At 41.8% G+C, this 12,866-nt stretch overlaps 1 protein-coding gene across 1 annotated transcript in view; it reads right to left on the bottom strand.

Annotated features, from left to right (window-relative positions):
- Window positions 1–12,866, bottom strand: part of KATNAL1 (katanin catalytic subunit A1 like 1) — a 44,842-nt gene that overhangs the window by 11,720 nt on the left and 20,256 nt on the right. The window contains exons 4-7 of the mRNA XM_074144780.1: window positions 12,302–12,462; window positions 9,810–9,978; window positions 1,947–2,071; window positions 1,331–1,436 (exon numbers count right to left, since the gene is read on the bottom strand). Of these exons, the coding sequence (XP_074000881.1) occupies window positions 1,331–1,436; window positions 1,947–2,071; window positions 9,810–9,978; window positions 12,302–12,462 (561 nt within the window). The remainder of the gene's footprint in view (window positions 1–1,330; window positions 1,437–1,946; window positions 2,072–9,809; window positions 9,979–12,301; window positions 12,463–12,866) is intronic.

Genomic DNA, 12,866 nt, shown 5'->3' with positions numbered 1-12,866 from the left:
AAGGTTAACCTCAAACCCACTGGTACTGACTACAAGCACTCTAAACCCCAAAGGCCATATAGCCTGAGGCTAAGTTTGGGCTGACTCTAGGTTTGGGCTGCCCCTCTGCAAACTCACTAAAACCTCCATGAACAATCCTCAAGCACCAATCTCCCAGCTCCTGCTGTCAGCTCCCACTCTTTCTGACTCCCCCTCTTTACTGTCTGTAAGCACAAGCCCCAAGAATGACAAGTCTTCCACTCACCAGTTCCCTTAGGGCTTTGTTTCATAAATAAGCAGAATAACAGGGATCTAAGACTGGCTCAGGCTGGAGGAGGACAGCTCTGAGGGTCAGACCTAAACGTAAGCCAGAGAAGTACAAGGACCAAGCATGAAAAGACGGGGCAAGCGTTAGTAACACAAGATCTGACATACGCTCCTGAACCAGTGTGCTAAACCACAGCAGCTAATCACGTACACAGCATTCCCTACACACGCCATTGCCTTGCAGACTCAGAATAACAGACTATTGGCAGCAGTCTCTTTTCCCCAGTAATACTTCTCAGTAAGCAGAAAGCCCTTGTGCTGTGACTAGTTATTCCCAAAACAAGTGCCAATCCATCCCACAACAAAAGCAAGATAATTTTATTTTCTGTTTGCAGAAATGCTCAGCAACCTCCTCCCTCCTTCTCTTTTTTTAGCTCTAAGCAAGGCCCAGATTGGGCTCACCTCTGGTCCATCAGTTCAGTCCTGTATCCTTCCCGTTGCCCCACTTGCAGCTCATTCTCACACTTTGAATTTCTCCCACTCCAGCAGTATCTATGCCCAGCTGCAAGTGTAACTAGCTCAATCATCACAAAACCAAATCAACACTCAGATTAGCCCCCTCTCTCCTTGCTTCCTTGCACCATCCAGCCTGCAGTTTGCAGTCTGACTGAAAGATAGTTAGCACGTGCAGAATAAAAGTCCAAGAGGTGCTTTCCTCCGCAAAGTGTTGAAGAGCAGCCACCATAATCTTAAACAGAGCTCTCTGTTAAGCATTTCTGCTTTTGTCAATATACCCTATGTGCTTGCACACATGTACAGGCTGATGTATAGAAAATATAATGTCAACAAGCTAGGACTGAGTAAATACAAAAGAATTATTATTTACTGTAAAGCCCACATACATGTCCAGCTGCTTCTTTCAGTGCATTTTACATCAATCATTACGAGAGGATTTCATGAACAAATTCCTGATCTTTCCCATTTGCCTTTTTAGCCTTCTGCTACAGGCACCCAACACACATTACAGCAGCGGACATACATAACTACAGCTTGCCATTTACTAAAACACCAAATAAATTCCCACCTTCCAAGGTCTTCTGATCCCTTTGAAAAAATCAGGCATCCACATGGGAAGAACGACAGCTTCTCTTAACAATTTCTTGGCTTCTTCCAGATCTGCTATGTCATCCCTGTGCAAGATGAAGAAACTTGTGTAAGATTCCCGCACAAAAATATTTCTTCTATTTTTATACAAGAAAAATAGGAAAGCTTTTCACTTAGTACCAGCTCTTTTAGCATGCCAGTATATGCCTCATGAGACCACTTCTATAATCCTGTGACCTAAAATTGAATCCCCTTTTGGAAGGCAGGGAAAAAATTATTTTCAACTGAAGCTACACAGAGTTGCTTAATTAAAAATTGTTTTGGACAACATGAACACCAAAGCGGTATCTTTAAAGTTCTCTGGAGTGTACTTTCCTTTCAGCAGTACCTGTAATAAATGTACTGCACATAATATCTGTTAGCAACAAAAGCTTAACTGTAATCAAATTAATAAACTGTTAAAACCAAAAGACCTTGTTTTGCTTCTCCGTAGAAGATTTTAAACTTAAAACTCCCTGTTTTAAGAGTTAGAAGAAGGGTAATTTCTCTCCTTCTCCACATTAGCAAAAACACTTGAATTGAGAAAATCTTCATACCAATGAATGCTTGGATTCCTTGATACAATGTCCCTTTCAAGAGCTTCGACCAAGTCTTTGTCGTAACCTGCTCCATCAAATTTTGGAATTTCCCCATCACCAGCTTCCTGGGATATTTTCTTTCCCTAGAAGTGAAAGTCATACAGGCTCATAAGGACATTACTCTTTCAAGGTATCCTTTCCTAGCAATATATAGCAATATTGTTTGGTTCACCTCTGTAGAGGTCACAAGAAAGTATCAAGCTTTGACACAGCTATCTCAGCACCACCATGGCCAGCAAAACCAAGGTGTTCACATCCTATGCTCCACAGAGTCCCCAGGCATCTGTGGTTGCTTCCACCACAACAGCACCATGCTTCCTTCATAGATGCAGCTCACAGTGACAAAACCCCATCAGAGCTCATTACACATCATGCTTGGTTCGTTGGTTTTAAAGAAGCAAACCGGACTCTCTTAATAGTGCCAAGCCACTCTAGACAACGGACACACTTCCTGGCCAGCCAAAGGCACGAATGCAGAAACAGCCTCACAAAGCAGGCTGCGTCATGACTTAATGCCACATTAACTCCTGGCTGAAGACCAGAGCATCCAAAGGGTATTTTGGAGATGGTACACCTGCCGCACTACCTGCCAGAGCTAAACAACTGGCACCTCATCATCGCTGAAAAGGAACACAAAAGCTGTTACACCCATTGTCTTTGATGGAAGAAAACCAAGAAAATTCTCTCCCTTTGTTTAATTAAAGCCTTCCTGCCCAGCAATTTCTCCTTTCCTCAACTGCAAACGATCTATTTCCTTCCTCCCTTTCCCAGGCCAGCTCCATAAACAGTTAAAATGCTTTTAAAAGGTCGTATTTATTTAAGGGCTGCATCAAAAGCCCTAAGAAGCTCCCAAGTCACCCAGGCTTCTTTGAACTACAGTAATTTCTGCAGCATGCCAGTGCTCGTTCAGCGACGGAGCCACACACCGCCTCTGCCCTAAACAGCCCGGAGTTTCTGGTTAACACTTCCATAGTGCCATTAAGCTTATTGGGGGTGAAGCAACATTCTTCCCTTTGAAGGAGCAGAGCTCACGCTCCTCCTTCTCCCGCTTCCGAAGGGAAACCGCTTCCCCTCCCAGCTCAACGACAGCGTTCGGCCGTGCCTGAAAAGCATCTGTGGCGTTTTAACGAAGGAAGCTGAGTAGGGAGCTGCTTTAGGACTCTTAACTCAGCTTCCAAACACTATCAGCAGCAAGTTAAAGAATCCCAGCTGGCTGGACAAAAGCAGCCTAGGAAAAGGCGGGCTGAGAGGCAGCTGGAGACACACAAATAACCCCGCAGTGGAAAAAGAAAAAGGTAGTGATTACACCCCTCCCAGTTGCCGTTTGCCCACGAGGCCTGCGAGGGAGCAGTTTATCTTCCCACTATTTTTATTTCTTTCTTCCAAGTGAACTCTGTGTTGGTTAGTAGTCCCAGATCGGGTTGTTTTTTTTTTTGTTTGTTTGCAATGGAAATGGAGCTGAAAGTTGTGTTTAGACAAAAAGCTGGTGTCAAAAATGTAATAGTCTGGGGTAAAAAAGAAATGGAGAAAAAAGCCCTGGAAGATTTCAGGAGACAGAAAAGGGAATCAAAACATAACTGTAAAAAAAAAAAAAAAAAGAAAGAAGAGGGAGGAAATGACAATGAAATGAAAGGTATTTGCTCTCTTTGTTACACACTCCTATCCCTCTGCAACGGGCTGGTTTTCCTAGTTGAAGAATTTTTCTGCACTGCTCAAAACAAATCAGATGTTTTGGGGTTTTTTTGTGGGTGAAACAGAGTTAAGGCCAGCTTTAAAAAGCCGGAGACAGGGCGGATGGCCCATAAACAGCAGCCCAAGCCCCCCCCCCCCCCGCGTTCCCAAGCCCGGGTGGCCGACCTGCCGTGCTGGAAAGGGGGTGCACACACCGGTCAGGCAATGCCGGCGACACCGGGCCGGGCTGTGACGCAGCTCAAAGAAGCGGAAAGGGGGGGAGGGAAAAAGAAAAAAAAAAAAAAAAAAAAAAAAAGGAACAAAAAAGATAAATAAAAGGCGAGAGAAAGTCCCGGCGGCTGGGAGGGCTCCGGCGCAGCCACGGGGCGGCAGCACGGCGGGGCCGGGCCGGGCCGGGCGGCAGCGGCTCCTCCGCCGCCGGGGGGCGGCGCATCCCCGCGCCCGCCGGGGAGCAGCCCCAGCCCCGCTCCCGGTCCTGCGGCACCTACTCTCCCCGGGGCGGTTATTTTTCCTGCCGCATGGATCGCCGAGAGAAGGAGAAGGGCGGCCAAATGGGAGATGTGGGAGCGCTGCGTCCCGCTCCGGGGCTCCCAACACAAGAAGGACATGGACCTGTTAAAAGGGGTCCAGAGGAAGGCTACGAAGATGATCAGAGGGATGGAGCACCTCTCCTGTGAGGACAGGCTGAGAGAGTTGGGGTTGTTCAGCCTGGAGAAGAGAAGGCTCCAGGCAGACCTTATAGCAGCCTTCCAGTACCTAAAGGGGGCCTACAGGAGAGATGGGGAGGAACTTTTTATCAGGGAGTGTAGTGACAGGACAAGGGGTAATGGTTTTAAACTGGAAGAAGGTCGCTTTAGATAAATATTAGGAAGAAATTTTTCACTATGAGGGTAGTGAGGCACTGGAACAGGTTGCCCAGAGAAGTGGTGAATGCCCCATCCCTGGAAATGTTCAAGGTCAGGTTGGATGGGCTTTTGAGCAACCTGCTCTAGTGGGAGGTGTCCCAGCCCATGGCAGGGGGGTTGGAACTCGATCTTTAAGGTCCCTTCCAACCCAAACCAGTCTATGGTTTATGTGCGTTCAGCATGATCTTGGCTATCCTTTTAGTGACACTGAATGCTTAGATTTTTATTTTTTTTCAGTTCAAAAATTAAACCAAGATTTAAAGTACCTAGAGTTTTCACATGTGATAAGATTATTAATGTCGGTCTCAAATTGGTCCAACGTGCAGTCCTCAGTCAGCAGGTGAGTAGAGACTAGAAAAAATAATTATCACCTGAGTCCAGGCAGCAGGAGTAAGCATCATTTTTCCAGTCATAGCCTCATCTCTTCTTGTGGAATTAATTTCCCGAAATAGCTTTAAATAAAGCTGCTGCAATGTCTTCTCTCTAAGAACACATGCCAACATACAGAAGTGCAAGAGACTGCTCCCACCAAGTTCCCTTGGCAGTTCCATCATGTAACCCTCTCAGCCAACCAAGTTCTGATTTAAACACATTTAGAAATTTTCTGGGCTTTCCATCAGGAAAAGCTGTCAGACCTGCACTGACCCACTGGAACGAAAACCTAATTTCCAAAATGAATGTAATTCTACTCTTGTGCTAACTTTGTGCATTAGTTTCAGCAGTGGTCTTGATGTGTCCACCACCCTGATGTACTTGCAGCATCTGTGTGCTCTGCCTTCATTTACCAAATTAAGTAAGTCTCCTCTTGGAACACAAGCTGAACACACCATACCTGTTCACTTTGGCAACCTTTTTTGTTTTTCTTTTTTTTTTCCTGCCTTCTAATACAAATACATCTTTCTCGAGCATGGTTGTACTAATGCACACAATATACTCCAGCTGCTGTCTCAACAGGGCCTCCTATACTGGCATGGGTATCTCTTCTTTCTGCTGATAACACCTCAACAAACTGGGCCTAGGATTTCATTCACATTCATTTCCATGGCTATATCATACTGCCACCTTACACTCAACCTCAAACAGATCAATCGCGTAGGATAACCCTGGTGGCTGCAATGACCAGAGCTGGGTCCTGAAGACATCATGCTTTCCCACTACACATAAAAACCAAACAACAACTTCTAGATGCACTCTCCACCCCTTGCCAACCAAAGGTGACACCTGGCTGCACCTCACTTAGGCAGCCAGCCCTTCCCATAACCACCAGGAAAAGGTGATGTGCCAAATCAAAGTTCAGCCTGATCCAATTTCTGCTGATACACCCAAATCTTTCTTCTCCTGCACTGCTGAGCTCCCAGCTTCTAGCAGAAATTCTTGTTGTAGTCTCCAAGTACACAGCCTGCTGCTCTGCACCCATAAACATTATCCCATTTCCATGACTCCAGCACAGAGTAATCCAGTTCTCATCCGCCTCTTCAGGTGAAGGTGCTTCACAACTTGATGTCATCAGCAAATTTAACTAGCAAATGCCTCTTTTTTGTGCCAGGGTCATTAATTTAAATATAAAACAAAAGTCAATCTCTACTCTTAAGGAAATCCATAAATGATTTGCCAGGTGACTGATACTTTTTCTTTCAGTACCACTTGTTTACATTCCCTTTGCTGCCTAATTCCTCCCCACCTTACACTTCTTCTACACCACACTCTCACTAGATTAACTAATGACTTTCCACGTGGCATTCAGGAAGATGAATTTCTTTCTCTAAGAGTTTAACTAGGACTCTAAAGAAAGTGCTGGCAAAGGCAACACCTTTGCTTAAGAAATCATATTTTACTTTACTCCACTTTCCAGTTAGTCCCAAGTCTTTCACTTTTCACTCATTCTGAATTTGTTGTAAAACCCTGCACACTGTTTAGGTAAAATCAGCAAATCCAGTTGCCTGGATCACTTTTTCTTTCCCCTTGTAAATACAGGGGACGTCAACACAACTCACCATTCACGTGAGACAACAGCAGACCAAATAAATTTTACTGGAAATCTCCGCTCCCAACCCTGCAATATCACCTACTGGTTCCTTCAGCATTCTGGGATAGAGATTATGTAGCCTTCCAGTCCCAATGTATGGAGGCCTATGCTTCCACCTAAATACCACTACCTCATCTCACATCCATATTCCTGTAATCTGCCTTGCTTTTGCTTCTGATCCTGCACATCAGAATAATCAAGCAAAAAAATACTTTTCTAAGTGATATCTTCATTGATATTCACTTCACTGATTCAGCAGCACAGACCTCGGCTATTTCATGTCGTTCACACTATCTGCTGTCCTCATCCATTGGCAATCTAAAATAAAGAGTACTCCTAAAAAAGTGTTCTGGTGCTTAGATATGGTATTATGCAATTTCTAAAAGACATACAGGTAGCATACATGTTCCCTCTTTAAGCTGAACTACTGAACAGAAGCTAAAATTCTTGGCACTGATCCAGTAGAAGGTACCTTGAGAACAAGCCTAATAATTTCCAGTGGAACTAAGAAAGAAGAAGCACTTGAAAGCAGTAATTTAGAAAAAGGAACACGTAAATATAAGGGTTTAGTGGATAAACACCATCTGGTGGGTTGCAGTTCAAAGTTATTTTATATAGCACTACAAAAGGTCAATTTACAGGCACAGTCAGGTTAAAACTCCTTATCCCAAGATGGTTATGCTCAGAATGAAAAGATGATATGGTCTGGGGAGGAGAAATAGTGTAAACTAAGACAAAACTTTTCTAAAACATACATACTATAGCTATATTTATCTTGAAAAATATCACAAATAAATATGCTTATTGAACTGTGATATTATAGCCAGGACAGTGTATAACCTATTACACTGCAACCACCATCTTAGGAAATGGATATGGCATCCAAGGTCATTACATGTTCTAAGTAGTCCTAGCCAACCACTCAAACCCAAATGTTTCAGATCTGAAACATTTATTATGAGAAAAGAGGCATCTGGTTACCTAGTTTGAAGCTTCAGTTTTGCCCTGTTATTTCTAACTGAACATGAAGAGTTACCAAACCTGTTTGATTCAACACACAAGGCTAAGGAGGTAAGCTCCGTGTAGCTTTAGTTCAGAAGCTGAAGGACGTAAACACTTGCAAACTAAGAAAGGATAAAACTGAAAGGGAAGTTAAACCCATTTTCATGCCTGCGTGTAAAATATGGAAAGTTGCATTAACTTCTCTCACTTCCCACACCTGGCTACTTCTTCTTTCATGCAAAATTTTCTTCAAAAGAAAAGCATGGATCCCATATAAAAATCATCAGACAACACATGAGAATTTGTAACCTGGTGTGATTTTTGTATATATACCCCAGACAAAGAAAGTAAAATAACCACCAAGGAACTAGACAAAGGCGAAAACAAAAGCACATGTGTTGGTATTTTTGAAGAGTAGACATATTTTCCTTCTGCCACCTAGTGACCAATTTATTCAAGATAAGAGTAGCGTTTAAAATGTACCATATTAAATGGAACACCTTCATGACTCTTCCTTTGCCTGGCAGCAGTAGTGTTGCTAATCGCATTATTCCCAGAGACCAGTATCGTACAAGTCATGTCGTTGCGGGCTCCTTATAGTAAAGCCCTCTAATGCTCGTCACCAGAAAGCTTCGAGAGCAGAGTTCACCCTCATTAGAGCTAAGACTTTGAAGGCTGCCTTACACAAGCACATCTGGTGAACCTGTCACACACCACGACTCCCAATTCCCCGCGTAGCTGGCAGAACTGTAAATAATTTCGCAGATCTTCACAAGCTTTTTATAGCTCGCAGGATGCACACTTGCTATTTTAAATCCTACTGATCCAGGGTAGAGAGATTTCTAAAATGATTAAACTTGATCTGTGCAGTCATTCAGTGGCACTGCTGAAAACGTGCCTGGCCCTACCTACTGATGGTAATAAGGGCTGGGATTACTTAATACTTTTCCTTTGTATCAGAAAAGCAGTTCATGATGGAAAAAGCGTATCTTTGAGTCCTTTCTGTGCTGTGAAGAAGCAACCTGTAATAGACAGGCCAAGAACGGACTAACCAAATTAATTTGGAAGAAAAATGGCCTAAATATTTTCATATTCATCTATCAAGATCTGTACAATACTGTGTGCCCCCATGGGAAGGGGCTTCTCATTTCTCTGTCAGGAAAGTAAAACCATTTCAGTACACTTTCTACTTTTATCATTTATACCACAGATTCCTTGGGTTCCTGGCACTGACTCCACAGTTAAATTTAAAAATGCTAATGTCTCAGAAACAGCAATTTGCACGCAAACGTTTTTTTTTCAGCCACAAAACACTCCTGCCTTTAACATCACTACTTGATAGTGAATCACTGTTTCTCCTTTTCATTCACTTCAGTGCCGTTTCTTTTTTATGGGTTTTCAGAGGAAAGAATCTCCAACTTATTCTGATTTATTTAATTGTTTTTATTTTTAAAACAAAGCCTTTCCAAGAAGCATCTTCCTACTCACTATAATAAATATAAAACCCTTGTCATAAACTAAAGAAAATGAAAGTTGCTAAGAGTTTGCTTTTACTACGTCTCCCTCACATCATTTCCAAATATAAAACCTCAGATAATTTGGCACAGATTTACCTAGTGTCAGTGCATTTACAGAACTGTCCTGGACTTCTAGGCACACCTACATTTTACTATGGTACAGCAGAGGTAATGGCACTGTGGAACTCCATTCATAATGCTTGAAGTCTAGAGAAGAGCACTGGTCTCACTTTTTACCTGTAATCTTTACAATAAAGATTTGGATTCCATTTTTTCAGGAAAAAAAAAAAAAAAAGAAAGGGTGGGGGAGAAGGAGGAGAAGGTACTTCATGCCTGACTGACACTGACTAATAGATTAGAGTCGAGCTAATGGTCTCACTCAGATGGTAAGAAACCCCCCACAACAGGCCACTATGCTTCATCCCTATCAAAAAATCTTTTCAAATCAAGACAGACTAAACATGACAGAGCTCTTCTTAATTAGGTGTCATTACTACTAGATATCCCCATGATATATGCTTTGTCCATGAGGCGAGAGAAAAGCACCAAGTTTTCTTGCACGGGATTATTGTGGCTTTTTATTATTATCTGTATTAAATACAAAAACCTAAGAATGCTTCCCTTTGCCACCTGCTGCGTCATAACTCCTTCCACCTTCACGTTCTTTCCCACTTCTTACCTTGTCTTCTCTTCCTCTAGCTCTAGATTCCCTTTCGCGGCTGCCCGCAGACTTCTCACCCTTGGAGACTGCGTGTGCTCTGCCCGCCAGCCCGCGGGGCTGCAGCCCTGGTGACTCCTTCCTCAAAGGTTTTGCTTCTCGGTTGGGACGTTTTATCTGAGGTGGAGCCCTAACAACAAGCAAGGACAACAAAAACATGCTAAAAACAGAGAAAAGAGAGCAACATTAAGAAGGAAAGGGAAGTGGTTGAGGCACCATCCCCGGAGGTATTTAGTTGACATAGTGCTTAGTGACATGGTTTAGTGATGGTTTTTATCAGTTAGATTGATGGTTGGACTAGATGATCTTAAAGGTCCCTTCCAACCTTGACAATTAAGGCAGGATTCTAATATGTCATTAATTCCCTTGGTGCATTATTACGAAAGCTGACAAGACCCTAAGTCAAGGGGACAAGAGGAAATGGCCTCAGGTTGTGCCAGGGGAGGTTTAGATTGGAAAAATTTCTTCACTGAAAGGGCTGTCAAGCATTGGAACAGGCTGCCCAGGGAAGTGGTTGAGTCACCATCCCTGGAGGTATTTAAAAGATGTGTAAATGTAGTGCTTAGGGACATGGTTTAGTAGTAACTTGGCAGTGCTGGGTTAATGGTTGGACTCACTGATCTTAAGGGTCTCTTCCAACCATAACAATTCTATGATTCTAAGTCTTATCTCCCTATATCTGCAAATCTAGCAACATATTTCTGGTTTGGTCTGACACCCAAAGTAAGAAAAAAATACAAAAGGAAAAAAAGTCTTAAGAGTAGAAAAAAAAATAAATTAACAGTACTATTAGATCAGTACTCCTAATCAATCTTACAACAAACCAACACGCGTGTAACAAAGGAGGAAACAATTTAGTAAAGGCCATCAAATTGTAGTTTCCTCTGACTCCAAACTAGGAGATTATATTAGGCTACATTCATATGCACAAGTTCTACACAACCAGATGACATTCCTGGTAAAAATAAAAAATAAAAAAAAAGCTGGCTAATAGCTTTGACAGGCCCCAAAACAAAGGAGGGAGAATTTTAAAACAATCCTCCTACCTCTGTCTTCATTCCCCTGTGTGAAAATGTCAAAACATAAAAATTGCCTGGAAAGCAAAAGCAAACAGAGCCGAACTGCAACCTCCTATCCTTGTGTGCGTCACCCACAATGTCAAAGAGAACTCAGCAGTGGCACGAGGAGAAAGAATTTGGTTTTAAGATAAGGAATCACAGTCATTTTGCTCTAGGGATTGAACTCGAAAAACAGAACTAAAATAAACGGCCAGGAATGTCACCCAAATTTAATTAGTGTCCCCATTGAATCTTCTACTGATTCTTGAATAACTCATAATTTTCTAGCTCCAAAAACAGTTTCCTGGAATATGGCTTAAAAAGAGTTCATACTTAAATGCTGGATACAACTGCTACATTTTGCTTTGTATACATTTTCATCAAACTTAGCAGCATAGAAGAGTGGCTAATTTCAGCTTAGAAAAGCGGATGAACTATTGGGCCTTTGCCTCTAAGAAAGATACAAGAATAAATACATATTGCACTTCATGTAACATTACCACAAAAATTCTGATAGTCTTTTCTACCACTCACAAAAGTAATCAGCGTTAAATTATTTTACACTTACATTCATAGGGTTTTTTGAAAAGTGAAGATCCATTTGTTTGATAATTGTAAAGCACATACATCTACAAATAAATGGCATTTCTTTCTGTTAACCAAGATATCTCTCATTTTACTTTGTTCCTTTGCTTATGTGAGTATACACACATTCAAATTCTTCGCTATTACAATGTTAGAAAAATGTTGGCATAAATGTTATTCTTGGTTTTAAATTGGATTTGTTGTTTCCAACAACCTGTGTTAAGCTCTATTAGCGTGAAAATAGGGATTTCAGAAAATGCACAAGCATTTGTTTTGAAAAAACTATTAGCTAACTAAAGTTACCTTAAGGGTGGTTACAAAAGAGAAACACCATGTATAACAGAACGTTTAGCAATAAAACGAACCAATGGATTAAACACAGGTCATATTGTCTGTAGCTAGGGAGCAATTTCTAACCACCATGTCCTTCAAGATCCTTCAGTTCCAGCTCCTTCTCAGCCATCAATGAATTCAACACTTTAAATAAACTTAAACAGAAAAGTTCTCTCCCTGTACATGAAAAAGGCAACTGTCACCAAAAGCCCACTTACCTCGCCAGCAGGCTCTAGTTCCAGGCACTTCTACTCACTCTTACCACAATAAAGGACTGACTTCCTTTAGAACTTCAGCAATAAATCCAACCATACTTAAATTACTTTTTCCCCCCAATGAATTGTATTCATTCTTTGTTACAAATTACTAAGGGGTAAATTAAATGTGATTTTCATGTTACAAATGCATTCAAAAAAAGAACATAAAATCATGGCAATGCAACTTTATTCCATCCACTCTGCTTGAGCCTCTCATTACCTGTGTTCAGCTGGAACAGGAGGGGGCCAAACAGTGGGATCTCTAAAAGGCTCATCTTGACAGGATACAGGGATATCTGCAGGTCTGTCCATTTTAAAACTCTCTAAGGTGTTGACAATGCTCTTAACTTGTTCATATTCTTCAACTAATTCTTGTCGGACCTTAAGAAATACATACATTACTTAAAAAGTTACAAATCAAACTTTTTTAAAAAAAAAACAAACAAAACACAGAAAGTACCTCAAAACATATGGTACCCTCAAAAGCAGAGCATCCCAAGCCTTTCCATTCACTAAACCCCAGACCTTTCAGGCTGACAATAGATCTTTAACAGCAGCATAAACAACTGAACCTCTGTTGAGTTCATCTTCCTGCTTGTCAACATCACGACCAGACATGACTGGTAACGCAGGGATCACTCTTCCATAACATATGCTGATGCTTAGATTTATGTGAGCGTGTTGACACATATGCACACATATATACACACTATTCTACTCGCAAAGGTGCTGTTGGCAAATCTTTTAACATATTTGCTACTATTCTGGCATCAAATAATGTTTCT

This window comes from Numenius arquata, chromosome 1 (assembly GCF_964106895.1).
Source record: "Numenius arquata chromosome 1, bNumArq3.hap1.1, whole genome shotgun sequence".
Lineage (NCBI taxonomy): Eukaryota > Metazoa > Chordata > Aves > Charadriiformes > Scolopacidae > Numenius > Numenius arquata.
The sequence above is the reverse complement of the archived record's forward strand: the minus strand, read 5'-3'. Positions and strand labels throughout refer to the sequence as shown.